Source organism: Drosophila innubila (genome assembly GCF_004354385.1).
Source record: "Drosophila innubila isolate TH190305 chromosome 3R unlocalized genomic scaffold, UK_Dinn_1.0 2_E_3R, whole genome shotgun sequence".
Classification (NCBI taxonomy): Eukaryota; Metazoa; Arthropoda; class Insecta; order Diptera; family Drosophilidae; genus Drosophila; species Drosophila innubila.
Genome location: NW_022995380.1, coordinates 25,077,928 through 25,103,708, shown reverse-complemented (window position 1 = coordinate 25,103,708; position 25,781 = coordinate 25,077,928). Strand labels below are relative to the sequence as shown.

The window sequence follows — 25,781 nt, the reverse complement described above, 5'->3', positions numbered from 1 at the left end:
ACTTGTTAATTTATTTGTCGCGAATTGCAATTTTAACACTCGAATGGCACAGAAACAAAAGCAATTAGCGCTCAAATGAAGCAATAATGTCTCCCTCTCCGTATGTACAAATATGTTTGTAAATGCATTTAAATGTGTGCGCAATAATTACATTTACATACATATATCACTGAATGCTGCTCGTGTAGTTTTACACAATTAGCCAGCTGACTGTTAGCACACGTGTTGCACATTAGTGGACTCACAGACTGGCGGACTCACGGACTTCGTGTGTATTTTGTTATATGCATATTTGTGCTTTCGTCAATTGTTTTCAACTTGTTCTTGGGACACAACGCTCGGTCAGTTTAGAAGGTGAGCGTGTTTCTTATGAACAGGGCTTACACTTGTGTAATACACCACGTTCATTGTATGAGACATTTTATGACATTCTTCTTTTGAGACCCTGTGTTTAATAAATATGAAAGGGTAGCTATATGTACCAAGCAATCTCCCTGATAATAATTTGGTATTGTGTGTTACATCCTTTACATTCTTAACTACTAAGTTATACTCAGACAGCTATTTGGAAAGATCAGTCGAAAATTAAACTTTAGTATTAAAAAATATTTCTTGCCTCTTGAAATTCATTATATTCAATTATTATATAACATTTTAAGAACGTTTAATTTTGTTTTGTTTAATTCAAAATTGTATACTGAAGTAAAAAAAAAGAATACATTTTTGAAAATACATTTAAAAAAGCGTTAAGTCTATTTAATTTATTAGCAGTGTATTTAAAACAGACCATAAGACCATAAGAGATAGAGCAACCAAATTTGGCAAACAGATTTCTATAGACCCCACGCCGATCAAGTTTGTTTAAAATTTTTGACACGCCCGTTCCACCCACCCAAATCGCGAAAAGCCACCACACCCACAGTTTTCAAGATAACTCTCGTTTTATGGTAATTAACAGTATCTAATAATATTTTATATTATCTTACTTAACCGCAGCAAGATCGGACAAGTAGAACGGCAGTAATAGCTAAACAAAGTTATTAAAAATGAATGCAATACAAGCACCCAAAAGTATGCTGTAGTTTTTATTATATAATTATTTCTATAAAGTACTTTAATTTATATTGAAATAAGTTACGGGTATTCTATGGTAGCCTTTCCGACTTGTTTTTCTTTAACTTTTTTGTTGTTGTCATTTGCAGACGCACACTCTCTGTCAAAAGCAGCTTGCCACAACGTTTTTTGTAAAATTTCCGTTACGATACGATAAGAAATGCGTCAATAGCTACTAAAGTACATAACTGGAGGGGAGATAAATATAACTAAATAACAGACAACACGGCGTATGCGTAACGCCATTGTTGTCTACGCTTTGTCGAATCTTCGGGAATCACATTGCCTTACAGCAGCAGACAGTCTGTCGATGCAAGTCTTCTGTACGAGTATGTACACATTGCCGCTGATCATTGTCAGGGCAACTGGCCCTAAAAGTCACATGCAAATTCAATTAAACTAGATGATATTACTAGCAAATGTGTGCATATAATTAAATCGATTTTCTCTACCAGCGAGGTTGAATTACAAACCAGAATGTACATTTCAGTATGTATATATGTGTGTGGGTATGTATGACTTAACTTAACTTGTAAACAACATCAAAACAAAAGTCCAAAGCTTCGGCGTCACCTTGTCGCCAGAGTCTTAAAGCTAATAGGAAATTCAAAACCCGCTTTGTCTGATTTATCAACAGCGGCATTTGAATGCAAAACGTGTAACACAGCTTGTAACTTTTACATAAGTTGACGCGAAGCGAAAATAGAACTCGAGACCGTAAACAAATACAAAATACTTTGAAATCAAATGAAATGCAAATACTAATAAAAAATATAAAAAATAACAATTAAGAAAGCTTCACAAGGGGATGCCCTATCTACATTACGGGTTCATTCATCTTTCTATGCCCCTCTATTCAATGGAATATAATAATTACAGATTTATATTAAATTTTAATAAACTTGCACAAAATTAGTTAGATTTGAAACCTGTTATGTATTCGTTTAAAATGAATTAAATAATTAAAATTAAATGCTCAATCTGTCTTTACTATTTCTAATGTATTCTAGTTGTAGACAAATATCTCATAAATCAGTTTGATAACTCAATTTAACTTATTGAAGTTAGAGTATAGTATATATAGAAAACATTCGTAATCGGAATTTGCACATAAGGTACAATTCTATTATATGAAGTACGATATGAGAATGGAATTATTAAAATTGTTACAAACTTTTTCTATGTCCATTAATATAGGTGTTACGTATAAATATCTTTCAGTTAACTAACTGAATTTTCGAATAAAGCAGTTTGTAATATTAACGTAACAAAAATTCATTCACAAAATATTTCCTATGTAAAAACCATGGAAATGACATAGAATTTTCTTTCCAAACGCTACTACAATTTGAATTTTTTTAAATTATAGATTTGAAAATGCGCGCCATTAACAATAATAATTCCCTTGATCGATATTCCAATAGAAGATTAAATTCCACCTGATTCTCACAGCTGACATACCCAGCTGAAGCTGGTCCACTGGAATCTAAAAAGTCATTCCGTGTCGGTGTGAATAAAATTGCCCATACATACATGCATACGTATACATACATACATATTTATATACGTTCTTGTCGTACTATGCATACATTTAATAAATGCAGCAAATTTATTTTTGCGATACTATATCTTCCACTTGGAGATTGTTAGCATTTGTCCAGTGAATGTGTGTTTGTGTGTGTATGTATATGTTGTTGTGCGTGTGTGTGTAAGGGGTTTTCTATTCTATTCTTTATTTGTTCAGCCGCAATGACACGTGTTGAAGGTCCACGACTGCGCCATTTTCTAAATATTTCTAGAGGAACAATTGAAAAGTGTGCATACACTTGTGTCTATCTACATACATACAATCATACCTATACATACAAAGATTCATATCTCCCTTCACTCTCATTGTTTGTATTTTTATCGGACAACCAATACATACATATTTGTAAACATTCATCAAATATACATACTTAAACGAATACGCATGTTATGTCTATCTATATTATATGGGATTTACCTCGACTTTGAAATTGAAAATGAAATTTTGGCAGGTTGATAAGAAATTTGATAATTTACGCTAACGTTATTAATTTATATGAGGCAAAAGCGTGCACGAAATCGATTTATATTAAAACGGACACACACACATTTATACAAATTTCAGTGTAAATTAAGTATGATGCTAATCGAATGTGTGCACATACATAACGTATGCATACTATGTATGAATATGCATATGTAGTAAATTTATAATGCAAATTGATTAGCGCACACCCATTTTATTTGTCCCGTTTCGGGGTTTTCTGGGCCTGGCCAATGGCCAAGACTCTGCCCCAACCCCCTGGGTCATCAATGTCATCCAGTTTGTGCTAATAAAAGGTGTCAATTGTAAGTATATATGTAAGTAGTTATTCACACATAAAAATATACAACAAATACATACATACTTTTATTTCAGATAATTTCCGAAATCTACGCAAATCTTAGCCAAATCTATGAAATCAACACACATGCTTTTTCTCCACAATTTTGAGTTTCTCTTGTGTTCTTAAAATGTGTAAGTGAGTGAGTGTGCAATAATATATGATAATAAAATATATAGATTTGCTATGAAGATTACCGCAAATGCATTTTTTTATACAAATCGATTAAAATAAATAAAAAATTTTAAAGTCTCTAGAATATGATGGACTAAAGGTGTTTGTTTTCTTTAACTAATATTCTCACTCTGTACAGATCTTAAGTATTTTTAAGACATTGTTATAGCTGTTGTTTAATTTGCAATTTTCAAATGCTTTTAAAAATGTTTTCCTTGTTTTACATTACTTTTAATATCTTATCAAGGATTGGAGTTGACTTTCTCTGCATTTTTTTTATTGATCTCGCTCTATTACTATTCCTCTCATTAGATGCTACTGTTTGCACACGCGTTAAGCAGCTTCAACAGAAAAATAAAATGGGTAATCAGCTTGTGATTAAATAGTACACACCCAAGTATGCATATATATATATATGTATAGTATGTAGATGTAAGCTTAGTAAACACAAACAGGCCAATAAAGATACGCAAAGCAACAACCATAGAAAAACAGATACACACTCGCATATCTACTAATATACGAGTACATACCGACAAATGTGTGAATATAGTATATATGTATATGTTCATCAGTTTGTAGCTGGCTTAGCGTTAGGGGCCATGTCCACATAAAAAATCCACAAGTGTTTATTTTTTATCACACCGTTGGCTTGTTTATAGTAGGAAAAAAAAGCAACTATGTACATTTTTCTGAAGTCGTTTGTTGTTGTTGCAGGTGTAGTTGTTGTTGCTTTGCTTGATTGCATTTCATTTCTATGGAAATTCACAGGCCACGTAACGCATTCCGATTACCGACACGTGACCATAACAAAAACCAACTGTTTAAATAAACACATACTTAAAAATTACGAAAATAACTTATCCCGCTACTATTAAGCAATTGAACCAATTTGAAGTTCTGATAAGACTTACTAACTTAGCTGTGGGGAAATGCGCGTGAGTAATTTAAGCCATTTCCATCATCTACAACTTGTATCTACAATACACACGAACATGGACATACATATATCGTTGCCTGTGCACGTGCCCCTCGGGGCGTATGTGTAATGTGCCTGGGTTTGTTTTTCACGTTTGTAGCTTCCAGAAACAGACATTCTGTATGTGTGAAGCATTCGTAATAACATGTGATTCGCTATTAGCAAGCAGGCCGTGTTTGCTGCTTCGCACGTGCCAATTTCGACAGGTAATATACTAGTTAGTAAATGTTTTTATTTCATTTTATTTTTTTTTCACGTCGAAAAATAAATAGAAAAAATATAGATACAATTATAATTTACATTTTACATTGATAATTTAATTAATGTATATATATAGTTAGTAGACGCTTTAATTTTATTTTATTATTTTAGCGTCGAAATAAATGAATAGAAAAATATTTTATATTAATATTATAAACAAAGTCTAAAATTACCTGACTGCGGGATCAGCAGCTGCAGTAAACAATAACAATAATATAAATTCTAAAATAGGAATGTTACCTATGTAAATAGAAGCAAATAGAATGGACAGCGCCCATTTTCATTGCGCATTGGACTTGGACACGTTTAATGCATTACTCGATCGTGCTGGGTAAGTGACTTGTTGCTTTGATTTGTGTTGACCTTTGGCAGTGCTAAAAATAGATTGCATGCCTCTGTGACTTGCGACCGTTGCCATTTAGATTTAATTAAAATGCTGGAAAATGAAACAAAATAATCACAAATATACAGTTCGTCGAGTAATTGTGTTGATAATACACAAGATATACATATTTTTCTTAAAGAAATAAAATACTTTTTCTTGTTTTTTTATTTTATGTAGTTGCTTAATGAGAAATAAAATTCAAATAGCTGCGTTTTTTATGTTGCTAAAGCATTTACTTGACCAACTGTATAAAAAAAGAATAAACAAAGAGCTGATATTCAATACAAGCATATTTTCAATTAGTCAAGAAAGTGTTTTGACAAAATCAAAAGCGTGACATTTTCTCTTGCAAAATATAAATATATTTATTGTGATTTTATTTTATTTCTTATTCTTGTCTATTGGTTGTTAAAACAATTTTAGATTAAGGAGAAATGATTTTCATCAAATTCAATTGTTATGAAAAAAAATCTCAAATATTAGCATTTTTATTTTGTCAAAACACTTTCTTAGCTAACTGTATGTACACACACACACCTCTATATCATTTGGACAACACGTGACCAACAACATACTAGCATGTGTGTTATTTTATACGAGCACATATATATGTATGTAAATAGATGTACATACATATATCTACCACATATATACAATTCATATCTGCATGTGTGTATTTTCGTGAAATGAGTGACACGCTCGCCTCGCGTGAGATATTACGTCATGCGCTATGAATTTTTTGCGCTAGCTGTGCCCGCTTTCAACGTGCCTTGATTAAAAAGCTGCTCACGCGTACAACAGAGAGGGTAACACAAAGAGAGACAGCGGGAAACAGAGAGAAAGAGAGAGAGGGCGCTAGAAAGAGATGGAGAATTGATGTGTGCAAATGAGAAAGAGCAATTCGGTGCGCCAGCCACTCATGTTTATGATGAACCAACACAGCGTATGATTATTATTTCGATTAATAATAAGAAAGCGACGAGCAGCCAAGTATTATAAAAACAAAATGTCGGCCGACTGTAAGAGCTTGCGCTTTGTGCGAGTATGTGTCGGTGAGACAATCGTTTTGTTGCCAAGCAATTCTCGCTCCGTCGCAATTCGCCGCCAAACGTCAACGCTGACGTCGCGGCGCCGCCGCCCAATGTAACAGCTGCGAATTGCTTTGGAATTTGTCACGTTCACGTGTTTTATTATGTGCTGCTGCTGTTGACCATTGTTGTTGTTGTTATTGTTGTTAATGTTATTGTTATTGTTTCGCTTGCCTTGGGTTTCTACGTCGTTTTCTTTTCGGTTTTGCGTTTGCCTTTCAACTTGAAAGCTGACAGAGAAAAAACAACAAACGCAAAGGCGACAAAAGCACGCAACGCACGTCCCGATGACCACTATCCGCTGTAACGGTAATCTGCTTGTGTGTATGTGTGCTTTTATCATTAATAAAATAAAAAATCACATATGTTTATCTCGATTGCTTACGTTATCATTTTTATTATTAAGTATATTCACACGCAATTAATAATAATAACAAGTGCATTTTAATGTAAATGACAAGACGACGTTAAGCACATAAATAAATACAAGTATATATGAACATATGTATGTATAAAATCTTCTTATATATTGCTTCATATCATTCAAATAGGCCTATGAACCGCACTTCTGAGCAGTTCTCTGCTGTAAACTCGCAACGTCTAGTCATCGAAAAATGCACCGTTGGCTGAAGCTATTAAAAATATGATGAAAAATTTATTATAGTATATGTTAAGTTACTTTTCGTATTGAATTTCTTATCTGGTTGCAACATGCTGACATTATTTTTGGTTGATATTTATTTACATATGTATTTAGTTTTAAATTGTTAAAAAATATTTAAAGCTTGCTTTAAATATTAGGATAACAACCTGCGCTTAAATTACTTTGATATGTATTTTTTTTTGGTTCTGGTTAAAATAAGCTGCGAGCCACTGTATAATTTAGGTACCTGTCTTGTTTTTAATATTATAGATATCAAATTGTACTTTCTCCATATTAAATAGTAGCATTCTCTCCTAAATGACAAAAATTAATAATATTTTATCAATATTATTGACTAGTTAGGAAACTGTCTGAATTAATAACAAATATATTACTTTTCGACCCACTGTGGCAATCACGTTTGCCGCGCACGAAATGCGATAACATCAACGCATGTACAAACACATTCACAAAGATCCAAAAGCCAACGCATACCAACACTTTGACATACGCAAGCACACATACACACATACAACACATCAGCCGCAGCCCAGCATGACTTGACAAAGAGCTCGCTCATAGTCAGCCGGGCGGTTTCTCTCTCGCTCTCTTACGTTTTCTAGCTCTTTTGCCATTTACATTTTCATGCAACATTCTCTGATATCCAAGGCACGTCATCAACTCTCTTAATTTGCTCACAGTGTTTGGTCTCGTGTTTTGTATTTGTATACCCTTTTAGGAGAGTATATTAACATTTGTAATTTAGATGGCAACATGACAGCAACTCCTGACTGACTAATCACTATTAATTGGTTAATAATCTTAATTCAATTTATTTTGAAAATACTCTCATTATTATTTCTATAAAATAAATATTAAAAATAATATAAGTTGAGCAAGACAAACTTTTCGTGCAGAGTATTCAAGTTGCGATGCGTCGAACTTGAGCTTGCTTTCTTGGTCTTAATTTTAGCCCGTTCATCGAGTATTTTTCATTCATTTCAATTCAGCCGTTCGAAGTGAGCAGTTGGTGTTAACAACGTTTCGGACAGCGCAAGTGTTTTGTTTAAAAAAAAAATAAAGAAAAAAAATATATAGCAAGAGCCGAGCAAGCAGCAACAACAAATTGTGTGCATACATACATATATACGAATACATACATATATAATAAAAGTGCTGTGTAGTGGAACGTACAAATACAAATACAAATTCACGCATACTGTTTGCACACGGAATGCTCGGCTGCTAGTAAAATTCCACTCTGAAACGAAGGAAGTTGTGTATCAATAAAATAAATATTTAATACAAAATTAATAAAAGTGCGAAACGTGTAAATCGCTGCCGTGTGACAGAAACCCAAATCACGTTTTTCGACAATCATTATTCTCTCTTTGTGGTACTCCTTGGTGCTGTTTGTGCGTCAGTGTGTGTGTTTGTGCTTCGCAGAGAGCAAAAATAAAACGAGACGTGAGTGTAAAGCAATTTCAAGGTTTCCAGCAGAGCAGCATCAGTATCAGCAGTAGTAAAGAGAAATAACGCGGGGGATTAAAGTTAACACGTTCGGGGCAGAAGAGACTAGTCATACATAATTAAATATTGTAGTTGTCCTACAAGTGTTGTTTAATTCTCCCAGAGATAAACGTACGGTATATAAGTAGATATTTACTTATTTACATATTCACGCACATACATTGTGTGTGTGTGTGTGCGTATAAGTAAGGCCTTATCGCACCCGTTGTTCGTTATCGGCACTGTCACCTTTGATAAGCGTACAAACAACAGACATCACTAAACAGTCAAAACTCACAAGAATTTAAACATAATTAAATAAGTTATGTTATGCTACAGATAAATCAATTAAGTGTGTCGCAGGGGTGCAAAGAGTATTGGATATTCAAGTGTGATACAAATTGTAATACATATTAACAATCAACAATCAACGACAATTTACATTATTCAATTCTTGGAATATTTACATTGAGCAAGTTATTATTGTACTTGTGTAATACAAATAAAAGTGAACCCACCAGAAAATACCAACAAAGCAAGCAAAAATAATTGTAATTCGCCGCAACTGAACTGAACTGAATTCGCCGTAGCCGACAGCCGACAACCTGTTTGCTGTCATAAATTCGTGCGCTCGTTCGCCGGCGTTTCTCTCTGCCTTTTCTGCATTGACGTAGAGAGCAAAAACACCTTCCACCATTCCACCGCAATTGCAAGCAACGTCGACGCAGCAGCTGCAGGAGAGGAAAGAGCAACACAAAGCAGACATCGCAATTTTGCCCAGGATCGGCGCCTCTCACAACCACAATCACAACCACAGCAGTAGCAGAAGCAGCAGCAGCATCGCCAGCAGCGGAAACAGCAACCACAATATGGAACCCTATTGGAGCGAGGCAAATGGACATGCCGCACATCCGGTTAAGTATGAGAGGTAGGTATAGATGGGAACCTTTGCCACAAAGCTCCTTTTGAAGCCAAAAATATCCACAATACACACCAAAACAACAACAACAAAAACAACACACTCACTTTCACCTGTGCGCGTTTAAGTTTATGCATAATTTATTGTTAGCCTAGTCTATAATGTCATCTTTAAGTTTTAGCTTAAGTTTTACTATGGTTTTTTTTATTATTTTTTGTTGCCGACTTTGTAACGGTTTCTATGTGAATATCTTTCGAGTTTGTGTGCATGTGTGTGTCTGTGGCTGTGTGTGCAGTTGTGCTTGTGTGCTGAACATTAAGATTGGTATTGGGCGTGGATCGTGGGGCTATTTTTGGTAGCTGAGCAAGTTAAAAAATAAAAATTAAGAAAATCAAGCGAAAATTCGACAAACGAAACGAAAAACGTGGGCAGGCAGACATTCGTTTGCTGTTTGCCGTTTGCCGCTTGACTCTATTTATAAAATGGATTTTTAGTTTATGTATTTATTTATGCAAACATTTTGCAAAACAACACAAACAAAGTGCAAAACACGATTAGGCAAACGTGACGTTCAGTTTGGGTTTTTTTTCCTCCCCTTCTTTCATTCCGTTTTGTATTTTTTTGTTTGTTATATTTTGAACTTGAATTTCATTAACCGCGTCAATATATTCCATTTGTTGTTGTTTTTAATTCGTGCTTTTTTAATTTAACGTATCAAAAATATAAACATTTAAGTTTGTATGAGACTAAGTATATACTTATGATTTAAGTTTTTTTTGTGTATAAATAAATAAAATGTTGGGAGACCAGACTGATTGCTTTTTATAAAGCCAGCTTATTTCTACTAAATGTCAACGGCCAAAACGTGGCTATAAATAGCAACAACAGCAATAACAGCAACAACAGCAATAACAGCAACAACAACAAGAACAACAACAACAGCAACAACAACAACCAATTGGTCCCAGTTCATTTGATTGGCTTTTGTGGGCGTATTTGCTCCTCACAGACACAACATAATCCCACACGCACGTGTGTGTGCCTTCAGTGGCTGTACGTGTGTGTGCGTGTGTGTGTGAGCGCCAGTCGGTGTCCTTTTGAAGGTCAGCAAGTTTTGTTGTTAATTGTTGTACGTCTATTTTAGTATTTGGTGACCACTGGGTGGCGCCTTTAACTGATTTCCTACTATATAAATGTGTATGACTTAAAAATATACATAAAGTCAACTTTTATATTTCAAAATCAAATATGCAAGACTCATAACAAATAAAAGATAAATAAAAGATTGATTTATCTGCCAAAAAAAACAACAAATATTCATTTTATGAATATAAATTGATAAATTCACTGAATGTATCTCATTGTTTTCTAAGCTTCGAAGCCTTTTTGATCGAAATTAGTACATGTACAAAAAAAAATATACATATATGTATGTGTCATTCATGTTACTGTCATACATAGAAAACCTCGTGAAAAAATTTTATTTGAACCTTACGTGGGTAACTAATTCTTTCTATCTAGTCATATATTAAGTGGAAGTAATTTGGGTAAAATATTAATATAAGTTTTAGCTTCATGCTTAAAGGATTGTATATTAAAAATAAGTTATTACAAAAGTCCTATAAGTTCTAATACCTGTTTACTATTAGCTTTTTTTTTTTTAAAGAATTCTAGATTTGTATTGATATTGTGTTTCGTAGTTATCCACTAAAATAGTAACATCTCATTGTTATCGTCACCATCATCTTCATAGCCTTCTTTATCGCTTTTCCCGTCGGATTCGTGGTCTTAATCTTAATCTTAATTGTAGTGTTCCTGGTAATAGGCTTCTACTCTTCTCTACTTGGCTCTTGATGAAGCAAGTACAAACACGCGTCTGAATAGACTCTATATATTTAAAATGTTTATAATTTGTACTACGCGATGCTTTAATAAAAATAACAAAAAAATTGAACCGAACTGCAAACAAGTCATCCATAAACGAGATAAGAGCACGCGATAAAAGCGAAAGAGTCGTGACGCACATGCCAGATAACATAAATATGAGCACACACTTGGTATTGTAAATAAATAAGAACGTTTGTATATACATATGTACATACATACAAATATAGGCTTAAGACTATGTACTAAATTTAAGTTGGAATGTTGGTTGTCATCAAAATCTGTAAGATCTCAAGTTTATTGCACGATAAGGCAGCTGCTGATATATAAAAAAATGAGAAAAATACAATTTAAATATGCAGTTGTCTGTCGTTGTTTTCGATTATGGGATCTTGACGACGACGTGACCCCAACCAAACCGGCCGTGACCCAGTGATAAGCAACTCTCTAATACATTGTGATTTATTTGAACTGATAAGTGCCGCACGAGAGAAGTCTGAGAAAGTGTGTTTGTTTGCTGGATACGTTTGTGTTACATGACATAATCTGAATAAATGCCGCAGTTTAGTCATGTAGGTTAAGTAACTCACAAATGTTCAGCAAGACAACACGTCAAAGCAAGCCGCAAAGATCAGGAAATGTACATATACACATAAGTGTTTCTATACGTTTTTGAAAACAACCGTATCTTTGCGTGACATCAATAAAAACACGACGCGCATTAAATTATATCAACATATATCTATCATTATATCTACAAAACTACGAAAATATACTTCTATCATTAATAGCTATCCTGGGATCTTTTAATTTAGCATATATATATTTTCGATTTCCAATTGCCAATCGGTATTGTGTCGAGCTCTTGTTATCGTCATCGTTCGTCCATTGGCATCTCAAACGCAGGCACGTAGTCACGATCGTCGTTTCCATGCAGTTTATACATACTTGCATCTGTTTGTGTACGTATACGTAATATGTGTGTATGCCTTCACTCTTTATTGGGGTCTCTCAATCCCTCGTGCCGTTTGACAAACGTGCTGCAAATATTGAGAAATTTACACAACTTGCTGTATACATTATTGTATTGTGTGTGTGTGTGAGTGTGTGTGTTTTCCTCGTTGTGATTAATGCATTGCGAGTCTCTGGCCCTGGGGCTTCTGTTGGGGCATGTGAGTCACACATTGCATTTGATTGCCGTTAAATGATTTAAATATGTAGATGGATTTTGATGTCTTTTGACCTAGTTATTAAAAGTATTCCATTTGTATGTATATTTTCCATTGCATGGAAATTGAAAAATTGTCTAAATCGGAAACTTTTCCTACTAATATTGATAAGATCGCAATTTGCCTTATTTACAAACATAAATGGGATTTTGTATTTAATTTGGATTTAACTGCTTTCATTTCCAATAAAAACTTTAAGCATATTTTTAATTTATTTCATTGTTAATATATTTTATTGTTAATATATTTATTTAAGCATTCCAATTTGAGTTAGTCATTTTACACATGAGTTAGTCAATTGGCGATCACTTCCGCTTAAATATGAGTGTGTACCATGCGGCCAATATGAAATGTACCAACTATTGTTGTTGTATTTGTAAATTGTACAACACTCTTGCTGTTGCTGCTGTGTTCAATTGTGCTTGTTGCTGTTATGAATTGTTGGTGTTGTTGTTGCTGATGCTGCTGATGTTTATTGAATTGTTTTTGCTTAGACAGCATGCCAGCTACGTATTTTCTGGTCATGGCTGAAGAGTGATGACATGGAAGGGGGTTTGCCCCCCTTTTTGTTGTTTGTAGTTCCGCTCGCCATTCATTGTTGCTAGGCAGTCCATTCAACACATGCACACGTCTTGCTGGCACATCAGTTTCCGTTGGTGTTACACAACACTGAAGCTTTGATGTCATTGTCTTGATAGCTCAGCACTTTACACTCTCATAGTATTTATGAACTGCGGTGCTTTAACTTGACTCGTTAATTTAACTGGTCATTATATCACGTGCTCAGCCAAATAAATATTTTTACCGAGAGCAGCTGCAACCGGTTGGCCTCAAATATCCAGTTTTTTTTTTTTTCATTTTGAATGCATAATAAAATATAAAAACCTCTCACGTGATCGCCAGCTCGTTTTGTGATTATATTGTTGCTTACAACTCGTGGCAATTGTTTATGACTATTTGCCATTTGTTTTTATGACATTTATCTTATCAGCAGCAGACTGCAGGTGCAATCAAGGTCATTGCGTCCAATGATCAGGCAAGTCACCAACTCCCATTTTTCCACTGCATTTATTTTTGTAGACAAGAAGACAACAATTTATTGTACTTAATTATATTTTTGTTTTTGTTTACATTTTGCAGTAGACGACACGACATTGTCTTCCCAGACTGCGTCATTGTGTGTTTTCTTTTTTTTTATTTCACAATTTGCCTCAGACATATTTTTCTATTGCCTAATGTCAATACAAATGTGGAAATATGGAAATTCTGTGAAGGTCTCTTTCATTTGACACAAATTTTGTAACGGAAAGAATTGGCATTGGAACTGGTTGATGAGATGTATAAGATGTTGTATAGAAACAGCATGAGTCATCGATTAGAAGCACTTTTAAGATTAGATATACCATATGTTATTCAATAGTTTATTTTATAGTTACAACTTTAAACAAGTTTATTTTAAGAGTTTATTGAATGACACTCAATTTGTTCAGTTTGTTATTCGAGTGACCAGGCAAAAGAGGTAACGAAATCAAAGCCGATAAGATTTGTATACATATGTACAATATCACGTGTATCTGTATCTGATAGGGCTCTTATCTATAGGGTCGATTAACAACAGGAAACCATAAAGCTGACCGAATGTCAATGAAATATTTTTAGTTTTAGGTTATTGCACGATATTACCAATAGCAGCGACAATTGTAGTACAGCATATATTTAATTATCAATAATACAATTAAATGCGTTCTCAAACGTGCGTCCAACAAATGCCGTTGTCTGCCCGTTCATGCTTTTGGCATAAAATATACGGCTGATCAACAGTTGGCGTCATTTGGCTTCCATACGGACTACCTGTATCAAATACGTGCACACAAAAACACTTTTATGTAAATACATGTGTGCTTAATAGACGAGTATGCATGTTTTTACATATGTATGTAAGTGTGCGATTAGCTGGCTCATCTCTAAATTTATACGAGCGGCGCTATTTGCCAATTACTTAATAGCTTAAAAGTGCGACAATGTTTTGGCCCTCAATTAAAAAAAAAATACATTTATATATACATATATATATATATATATATATATATATATGCCAAAAATCGTTTGCCAGTAGAAGGCGGACGAAAGGGGCGTGTCAAATGGGTTCAATGTTCAGCGCATCGCGTCGATATTTCATGAATCAAGCGAGTGATTTGGTATTCATTTGGGTACAAGGGTTAATTACAGCAAACTGAACTAGTTCTAGGATTATCTAAAGTAGAAACACAAATTGGACATGCGATTATGATTAAGACTGACTGGTTATATTTGGATAAAAGTCTACCAGAACAACAGCAATGATATGTTAAAAAAAAACTAGATGGAAAAGTCTGAGCAATATAAATCCTACAACCGTTTTATGTTTTGTTTAGAATTAGAACTTTAAAAAGAAAAATAATAAAAACACAATGTTCAAATCCAAATGTTTTCTCTTATATTAAGAATTTTTGGTTCTTTATAAGAAACAACTTTGTATAGAAACATAAACTAAGTTCTGAATTCTAATAATAAACTCGTCAAGCTAGAATGTTTTTAGGTGCACTTTAATGAAAATACAAACAGCAAACGCAATTATGATTGAGGTGTAGTGATGATTTTCTGGTTGAAAGTATAAATAAGTGACAAAAGGAAAACTGGTCTGCTTTTAGGTGCACTTTAATATACATATATTTATCTATGTGTCGCATAAGAAGCGTATCTACGTCAATTGCACGAGTTTCGTAAGCAAAATGCGCATTATCCATACGCAGCGTAAGCCGAGATCTGTGCGTGACATTTATAAGTTTGTGCGTCTTACAAATATACCAACAAAGTGGTGCTAAAAAACCGAGAGGAAACATGTCTTGACGCAATAGGTGTGTGCCGGGGTAGCTAATATTAGTAGTAGAAGCTGACTTCTTCATTTTGTAGATTTCACGAGAGTTTGCTGACGCTGCTGGGATGAGATAAACATGTTCTAAGCGCCATGCACTGCTGCCTTCTAGTATATACTAAATGTGTGTATATAGTAAGTATATTCATTTGTATACGAGATTAAATACATGCATATGCCATCGACCAATCGTTGCGTGTTGTTTCTTATCGCCGTTGTTGCTCGAAGTCGCAACAAGTCTTCTAGCGTTTTCTGACGCGGACGCGCCTTTCTCGATTTATATTTTTCTTTATTCATTCGTTAGCGCAATGTTTGTTTTGGTCACAGATTGCAGCTCATTGAAATTGTTGAAATGTTTTGTATTTTTTTTTTTTTTTTGTATTTTTCATTCTCTTCTTTGTGTACTTATTTGCTTACTGGCCGCACTTGGCAACGTTTCATATGCATGCCCACTGTTCACAGTCCACTGTTGATTTTGACCCATTGAATTAAAACAATTTATTTTGGGGCTAAGGATGATGTTTTCTTTATTTATTTATTTATGACAAATGCCACATAAACGTGTAGACTCTAAAATTAGATGTCACGACAGTACCTCAAAACGTGTTGTAGATTGGGATTATTCTTTAGAAAACTATGTATATTAGTTTGTTAAACAGGTGTTTCAACAGCTACTAAAATTGCCGACGTCCACGTCCAAGACCATTTTCAAAGAATTAAGTATAAAATGTGTTAGTGTAAGTATTAATGTTCTCGTGTGTGAAAATTTACCGGGCAACACGCGTTTCAGCTGTGTATGTTTAAACAACAACAACAACAACAACAACAAAAATCATTATTTTATGCTTTTATTATTTTATTACTACAACAACAAAAAATCAACAAAAAACGCTCATTTGATTTTAGCCAAGCGACAACTTGGGGTACAATAATGGCTGACTCTTTTCGGGGATCAACTCTCGGATTACCAACTGTAATGTAAGACAGTCACAGAGATTGAGAAAGAGAAAGTGAGAGTGAGTGAGAGAGCGCGAGCGAGGAGCGACAGACTGATTTGATTAATACTTTTATTTTATTTTCAATATTACAGCTTAGGTTATTCTATTATTTTTAATATTTTTACTATGAAACAAAATAAAGCATTGCCCATAAAAAAAACAATGATAAAACACATAACTACATATTTAGATTAAGTTATTATTTTTAAGTTAGCTTAAGTTATGCGCCTTATAAATGCATTACTAAAACAATGATTGATATGATACAAAAAAAAAAAAAAAAACAAACAAAAAACTTGACAAACTATTGAACAAGATTTGGACTTATTTGTGTTTCTTATCCTTCCCACTTCTTTTTGCATATGAAACAAAACGCATACGAATTATAGCGAAGCAGCTGTCTCCAGTTTTCCTTATTGCACAGAATCTAGTTTAAATTTTTCAACATCGGCAACGGCATACAGCGAGGACGATGCTGAATATGCCACCGGAAGACGTAATAAAACATCGAGGGTAAATATTACAATTTTAGAGCGACAAAACCAAATCGCGTAAACAACTAATCGAACTCGAAAACAAGATCAAAGGATCAAAAGAGAGAGCGCCTGAGTTGATAACTGATTCGGTTACCAATTACCAATTACCAGTTAACGGTGACTGGCAATGGCAAGCGATGTCGATGACCACGCCCACAATTACGTACACACGCCCACACGCCTACACACAGAACGCTCAACTTCCACGGCCAGCAGCCCGAGATGTCGCCGCTTTTGACCCTTTTTTATTGTACGCCAGAAGAGCATGAGCTAAGATTATCCAATCGAAAAATACACACTATGAACCAAATGCAAAATTTAATAAAGAGAAAAAAAAAAACAAAGAAAAGAAAAGCTAATCACTGGCCAGAATCATTATTTAGCATAATGGTCCATGAACTTTTACTTAATAGTTGCTATTTGCTAACGACGATCCGCTTTAATCGAGTCTCTTTTTGTTTTCCGATTCTACAGCAAGATCCATTGTCGCATCGCATTATTGAGAAGCGTCGCCGTGATCGCATGAACTCCTGCCTGGCAGATTTGTCCCGCCTCATACCACCGCAGTATCAGCGCAAGGGGCGTGGCCGGATCGAGAAGACCGAAATCATTGAGATGGCCATTCGACACTTGAAGCACTTGCAGAGTGAATGCCTGCAAAAGGAGACCGAGTATCGCAGCGGCTACATGGACTGCATGAAGGAGGCGGCTAAGTTTCTATACGATAGCCAAATGCAAGAATTCTGCTATCGCCTCTTGGCCCGTCTGCAGGAGCATATCGACGAAGTGTTCAAGGGTGAGTAACATCCACTTGCCCAGCGATTTTTATACACTTGCAAAAACTTTGATTTCTTTGCCATCTGAGTCGATATTTCTGTCTGTCTGTCGTTTTTCCCATGCAAATATGTCTTTCAGATCAAAACCATAACAAAAGCCAAGTTTCGTATGAACAACCTTGTTGTTTTTTAAGTTATCTCAACCAATCTCACATATAATATATCAACTAATGTCTTCTTCCCTATCAAATTTGGTTGAAATCAGAGAATAAATACCTTGATCGAGAGGAATAATATTTTTTAAGCGAATTTAACAAAATTTGAATGCAAAATAAATTAAGAGGCCAAACCATGATTAAAATGACAGTCCGCTTGAAAATCGGGCCAGTTGTATTCAAGTTATGACAGTTGGAAGTTGCTGAAGCCTCTGACCTAATAACTTTACAAGTCAAAATTTTTCTTAATTTTGACATGATTTTTTACAAGAAAATGAAAGGTCTCAGAATCAAATTTAAAGTGTTGTTTTATACTAATTACGATATAAGGAGTCGATTAAAAGTGAAAACTTGAGATTTAAAATTTTGAATTTTCGAAATTTCAAAGGGTCCTCCCTTACCATCAAAATCGAGTTTTGGTCGAATATAATTAAATTTTCTAAATGAATAAAATTTGAATACAGAATAAATTTAGAGGCCAAACCATGATTAAAATGACATTCCGCTTGAAAATCGGTTGAGTTTTGGCAAAGTTATGACAGTTTAAAGTTGGTGAGCTCTTTGACCTAGCCACTTAACCACAAGCGTACCGGTACGAGCGTTTCGGTTTTCGGTTCTTGTTAGAGCATTAATATCGGTTACGGTTTTAGTTTCTTTACTTAAAGAGGAGCGGTGTTATTCCCTGCTATATCTTATATCTATATCTTGTCATAGGATCGATCAGTCGATAATTGAAAACAGGGCTCTGCAAGTGTATTAAACCCTTGGCGTGTGCTGAAGATAATCCTTCTTTCGTGTTGCTACAATAATGTATTCTCGTTTCTTTTTCAGCTGACTGTTACAAGTCCACCCGCAGCTGCCACATGCCGGACAATGTAAGCGCTTCGAGTGGCAGTCCCCACCAGGCGTATCATCCGCCGTTGTGCCACCTGCGTGATATGCTGGGCGCCTCCGATGTGGAGCATAGCAACGATCACAATGATGTCAAGGATCTGAGTTTCCGCAATCATCTCAATCAGTTGCAGCGCAGTCAGCAGGCTGCCGCGGCAGCCGCAGTTGCAGCTGCTGCTGGAAGCAACATTAACGGCTCCTCCAATGCCAGCATTGAGCGCCAGAGTCCAAGCAAGCATGTGGTGGGCAATGGGAATGTCAATGGCATTGCTGGTGATAATGTACCCACCAATTCAACGGGCTCCAACACTGCCAGCAGCAATGCGGCAAGCTCAACGACCTCGACAACCACATGCCATACCCTGGCCAAGGCGTCTGTCGCTTCCGCTGCCGCTGCCGTTGCCGTTGCTGCCCATCAGCAGCCGCATCAGGCGCCAGTGATAACATCGACGGCGCCGCATCATCACACGGATAGCAGCCAGCATGATTTTGATTCATCGCGCGAGCCGATTCTGCATACGGATACCTCGAACATGCACTCGCCCCCGCCACGGGATGCACTTTTGCATCCGCATTCGCATCTGGCCCACAATCCTCATACCACGGATAGTCTGTTGTCTGTGCGCATGCGCAACTATTCGGAGTCCTCGCATGAGATTGAGCACAACAATAACTACAAGTACAAGAACCACATCAAGGAGCGTTTCGTGCATGAGCTGCACGACGAGGAAACGAGTAGCGAACACGCGCCACATCTGCAGAACGATCACTCGCATTTGCATGCACTCTCCGATCACTCTAAGGATGGCACCGAATTGGAAATAGCGCCCATCATGGCAAAGAAACGCAAACTAGCCGAGGCAGCGGCGGCGGCGGCGGCAGCGGCAGCTTGCAATGGCAATTTGCCCTTGGATGTGCACAGCGAGGCGAGCAACACGAATCCGCCACGTCCGATGGTGTTGGTGCGCGACGACAAGCCCTCGTTTAATTTCAGTGACATCAAGGACATCAAGTCGGAGCTGCACAACAGCAACTCCAATTCCAGTCCGCTGCTGGCCAAGCTAAGTGCTGCCGGCGCCCAATTAAGCACGCCCAGCAGCACAACAGCTCCGCTTCCACCGCGTCATTCGTTTACCGTGCCGATCTTTGCGTTGCATTGCCAAGGCAACTATTATGTGCCACTTAATGTGGACTATAATGCACTGGTGCCATATCTCAACGGTGTCGATTTGCTCGAGAAAAGCTACACAAGCATGCCCGTGGTACATCCCATCAATATAAACGTCAACTTTATGGCCAGCTCAACGTCGGCTTCGCTGCTGGCAGCAGCCGCTGCCGCAGCCGCTGTTGCTGCAGGAAAGCAACAGAACGTGGTTGCCACAACTGCCACAACGCTGGGTGGCAGCTCGGCAGCTGCTCAAGATCTGCTAAGATCCGCTGCAGCCGTGACCAAGGCCAAGCTGGAGCAGGCAATCAGCAACAGCTGGTGAAGAGCTTCAGAAAACAGAACAGAACGGAAGAGAACAATTCTACCTCACTACTTCTGTGAATGATCATCAAATGATTGATTCCAAATACTGTGCAAAAAGCGAGTGAAATGTACTTGGCTGCACCATATACATATATATACATATAATATAGATGTATTACTGTAAGAATAAGACAGTTTAACTGAAGTACAGTCGGAACTGGACGTTGTCTTCAAGACACGCTGTTTATTATTGATTATTTCTGAACAAAACTTGTCTACATACACGTACATATATCTACATTATTTATTTTGTTCTTACATATGTATGAATTTTAATTAGGGAGTTAATTATTAATTTGAGAATTCAATGTGCTCTTTGCGAATGTTAAACAGCTAAACAGTGTAAATAAATACAATATTTTATATAAATGTCTATAAGAAATGTACACCTTGATGTATGTTGCCAAGAATCCAGCCCACGTTAACAAATCAAATGTATAACAATTTCAACCAATTGTGAATTAAATGTATTTTTAGATGTTTAATATTTTTTTGCAACTAAATTAAGAGTTGTGGTTTCAAATTTGACTCCAAGTGCGCGTTTTAAATATACTTACATATATACATAAACCACTAGTCAACTAAATATAAAAGATGAATAACAGTTGAATGCGAAAGGAAATTGAAAAACAAATGTTATGTGTATATATATATTTTAATTAAAAAACAATTATATATATTATATTATTGGATTAGTGTTTAGAGATATAGTGACAAATTATGTTAAGTTCATAGGGCTCGAGAGTTGTTTTTCGAATTTTTTGAGCAAAATATAAAATTACAATACGATTATATATAGGAACTTTTAATTCATTTTTGTTAATGTTTATACCAGCTTTCATTTTCGAAATATGGTTTTCTATGAATATGTAATTTGCAATTGATGCATGTTTTTTTTTGTTCTGAAGTTTAAGCGTTGTGACAAATTATTTGATATTTAACTAAAACAATGTATGGAAAAGAATAACATATTGATTCTTTTTAAGTGTCTGCTGTTATAAACTTAAAGTTTACTGCACAAAACATTCATGTTTCATGGATTAAAATATGATGATTACGTTTACTACAGTACAATTAATGTAATATTATATAACTATGTTACTGTTTAATATATTTTATATAAATAAAAATATATGTATACCCATATGTATATATATATCTTTTATTACCTAATAAAGTTGATAAAATAAAATAGATCGTCGAACTGTCATTGGGTGTATGGCATACACATTGGGAACAGGCAAATTTCTTGAAATTATTGACGTTTTGTATAACCCAACCGATCATATTATTGTTCAAGATGCTAAATTTAATCAGAGTCGAATAAGAAACATATTGACTTTGAGGGTGTGTGCTACAACGGAATTCCCACAATATATATCATTCGTTTTGTTGCTATGCAGTAGTATTATTTTGAGCTGAGTAGTATTTTTATCTCACCCATAATCCAGTCCCCTATTGATTGTTGCTTTCTGGAAAATTAATCACCGTACCAATAGCTTTCTTATTAATATTTATGTTAATTCGCAAACGATTGCAGTTTCAGATGGGCTCAGTTCATTTTGAAGCGCCAAAGTAAGCAAACTAATTTCGCTATTGTGAAAGATTAATATGGAAAAATCTTACTGTGAGTATATACATGAATATTATGTGCTTATGTACTTACACAAATTTGCAATTAAAAAAATATGAAACAATTTGATAATTAAAAATTCGCATTTATATAAATGCATAAAATCGCTTGTAAATATGATGATTGATTGAAATATATTTTTTCAGGACAATAATCGATTATAAAGTATTTTGAACAATAATTCCAAGCCACTAATTTGATATCAATTTTTTTTTGTTCTTCAAAGTAGGAAATGGGAAAAGTCAGATATTTTTTTGTTATTATTTTCGTAATATTATCTGAGATATCAGGCGATATTCCAGGATGCGATTATTTTGATACTGTCGATCTTACGAACAGTACAAAATTCGACAATGAAAGCTATCTGTATGAAAATATTTTAATTCCTAAAGAAAAAGTTGGGCAATATAAATACCAAATCATATGGAAGAGTCACGAAGAAAAAAGAATAGAGGAAGAGGTGGCTGAGCATACAAGAGGATGTATCTGTCATTTGAAGTCGTGTGTTCGCTTTTGCTGCGATCCGGAAAAGTTGCTTGTTGATAAAGAGAGAAAATGTCATGATGAGCCTAACGATTACAATCCTCTAATAAATGTTACACTAAACGATGGTACTGAAGTTGAGATGAATGTCGATGTGTTTGTAGTACAACGACACTTTGCAGTCCCATGTCAAAACCATTTCCATCTTGATGCTGACAACGATAATGGCCATAAATGGACGTTATATGAGGTTTGATAAGACAATTAATTTTTTTTTTCCGATTTACAATACGGAACATTTTATAATTTAGAATGGAATATTGTACCGTCATGGCGATCAAAAGAACTTTGCCAAAAACGAATATTGCTTGCAATCACACAAATTGGAAAATGGCCAGTACAAAATTGTGCCTCATCAATGCGAAATTCCACCAGATCAAACCATTGTTTACAGTAAGTGAACCAATACTTAATTCCCTTTCTATACATTTTTAATTCGTTGCACCCGCTTAAAATGAGAAACAGACTGTATAATGGTCTTGTGCGAATGTGTCTAACAGGTATTATACATAAGATACAAGAAACATGTAAACAAGCATATACATTTCATGCGAATTTTAATCAAATTTTTTAGATTTTGGTTTTACAATTTTTTAACCAACAAAAAAAACATAACATTTGTTCGAACCATTTATTTATAAATCAATATAGTCAACATGTAAATAATATGTGCCATAATAATATTTTTCTTAATTTTCACCTTTCCTAATTTTTGTCCTCCAATTTTATTTCCTTATTGTTATACTCTGAATATTTTTCTCGAATTTTTCTTGAATTTCCTTTTTTATGATTCCTTTTTTGTTTACTTAATTTTATTTTCTTTGGTAAGCAATTACTTAAAAAATTCGAAATAGGTACCTTATACTGATTAAGAAAACTTGCATACATATATGTAAATTTTAGTACCTTCGTTTTCTGACACATACATTTGCTCAAAACAACTATATTTTGTTTACACTATTTTTCAGTATTCTCAGGGTATATAATTTCGGATAACCGACAATAAATACGTCCGCTTCGGTGAAAATAAAAGCAGCAGTATGAATGGAAATCTTGGACTAACAAAAAAGTGTATCCACAGTCCGCTTTACTTACATTGAAATATTTTAATTAATCATATAATAGGTAATTTTTTACTCTTAAGGTATAAACGTTTTTTACATTTTTACAAAATTTCACGGTAGCAAACCTATTGCAAATATTTTTCCTAATTTATTATTATTAAACAGACTGAAATATGTCCGGATCAATATGCTCATTAATAAATTTTTTATAATACGATTCTGCATTTTAGAGAAGTCGAATTTCCCTTATAGATCAATTTCATACTACACAACCAAGAATAAAACTTAATAAGTAATGTAAATACTCTTCCTAATTTTATTGTAAAATAAGAATTCACAATACGTGTATATAAACAATAATTTCATGATGCTATTATTTTCACCGGAGTTTTATCTATAATACTTAGTAGAATTTATTTATTTTTTTATATGAGTATTCATAAAGTTGTTATTTCATTTTAGTTCAAATTGTTTCTGTCATTTTAATGATTCTTGTCATTGCTGTCCTTTTGTACTTGCCGAAGTTTCGAACCATCCATTACAAATTTTGCACTTTCTACTTCACTTGTCTGGCTTTAAGCTTCTTCCTTTATAAGATTGTTGCGCTTTTTTACGACTGTGACTCACAAATCTGGTGTCGAGCAATTGGTAAGAATTTTTATTTCTATTTTGTTCTTTCGTTAAATTAATATGTTAATACTTTTTAAGCTTACATGAGTTATTATGCTGTCATGGCCATGTTTCTGTGGCTTTTGATAATCAACTATAATTTTTGGAAGCGTTGGAAAAGTTCTTCAACAGAAAATGCCAGTTTTAAAAGGAGCAATATATTCGTTTGGACCGTTGCAGCAGTCTTTCTGTTAATTACAGGTGTGGTCGACTTTTTATATCCTTCTATGGATGAAGATCCACCAGAAGCTGCGTATTGGAAACCTGCTATTTGTACTTATTCCTGTGCGCTCAGAAGTATGATTCATTTTACATATTTTTTACTTAAAATATTAATTCAAATCTAATTTGTATAGCGGACTCTTGGTCAGCAATGATATACTACTATGGACCCATTTCGATTTTATTACTTTTCAATATAATGTTTTTTGTTTCAACGGCAAGGTGGTTTTATGTGAATAATAGAGATATTGATAGTACATTGTCAAATCAAGCCGAAAAAACACAAAAACAACAGAGTTATGCTAAGTAAGTAATATGTATTTAATTGTTCACTGTTATTTTATAATAATTTGTTGTTATGAAATTTCAGTTTTGTGATGTTCTTACGCTTTTTTATTATTTATGTTGTGGTGTGGTTTGTTGAAATTATTTCATACCTCATGGGCGAAAAACCTCATTTTTGGATTGATGCAATAACTTCGGCTCAGGGCATTATACTATTTATCTTAACTATTTTTAGAAAGGAAGTGCTCGTTTCTATCTCTGATCGGTAATAACTTTTGAAACTATGATTTTATTGTTGTTGATTAACTAATTAAATTTTTCTTAAATAGATTAAGTGGACGAAAATAATTATGCACCTATACATGATTCTGCGCAGCTTCTAATATAATACTGCCATAGGATCAAAAAACAGAGCGATTACAGTAGTAGTTATATAGTTATATAAAAGTGTAAAATGTAATATAATAACTACACGTAAAATTTGCTATTCAAACGCATTCTAATACATTTGCAGTAAGAGTAATTCGAAATATATAAGGGACCGAACACAAATTATGTATATGTAGAAATGACTGTTTCGTGATAATATTAATATACATAGCTGAATTTAGATCTCTTTGTTAAGTATTTCTCATTATTATAAAGTATTTTCTTAGGCTTGACCTTATTAGTTATGGCTCAATACAGGAAGGTCGTTCTTTTCGTAAAGTCTCGTTTGCCTTGTGGTATGTACAATGTAGATGTATAGTATGTATGCATGTATGCAACTAAATAATAATTAAAGCCGATATTCTGAGTAATCAATTTTAAAATAATGGGGTTTTTTTTTATATTTTTATGGGTTCTTTATAAAGAAGTCAAGAATTTCATTTCAGTTTATTTTATTGATTCAAAGATTGTACACCTAAA

General features: G+C 34.5%; 2 protein-coding genes across 4 annotated transcripts; both read left to right on the top strand.

Annotated features, from left to right (window-relative positions):
• The first annotated feature begins 7,986 nt into the window (after window positions 1-7,986).
• On the top strand, window positions 7,987-21,116 carry LOC117792915 (transcription factor cwo). 3 transcript variants are annotated; one of them, XM_034633234.1, is made up of 4 exons: window positions 7,990-9,491; window positions 16,897-17,020; window positions 17,518-17,839; window positions 18,866-21,116. In XM_034633234.1, the coding sequence occupies exons 1-4, from the start codon at window positions 9,433-9,435 to the stop codon at window positions 20,413-20,415; spliced, it is 2,055 nt and encodes a 684-aa protein (XP_034489125.1). In that variant the 5' UTR covers window positions 7,990-9,432; the 3' UTR covers window positions 20,416-21,116. The 3 variants fall into 3 exon arrangements, with proteins under 3 accessions (XP_034489124.1, XP_034489125.1, XP_034489126.1); XM_034633233.1 differs by having other exon boundaries at window positions 7,987-9,491; window positions 16,416-17,839; XM_034633235.1 differs by lacking the exon at window positions 16,897-17,020.
• A 3,462-nt stretch (window positions 21,117-24,578) lies between these two features.
• LOC117791731 (probable G-protein coupled receptor Mth-like 11) lies at window positions 24,579-25,676 on the top strand. The gene is made up of 4 exons (XM_034631599.1): window positions 24,579-24,662; window positions 24,722-24,893; window positions 24,958-25,137; window positions 25,202-25,676. Exons 1-4 carry the CDS (start codon window positions 24,593-24,595, stop codon window positions 25,218-25,220), a joined length of 441 nt encoding a protein of 146 aa, XP_034487490.1. The 5' UTR covers window positions 24,579-24,592; the 3' UTR covers window positions 25,221-25,676.
• Window positions 25,677-25,781: the final 105 nt, after the last annotated feature.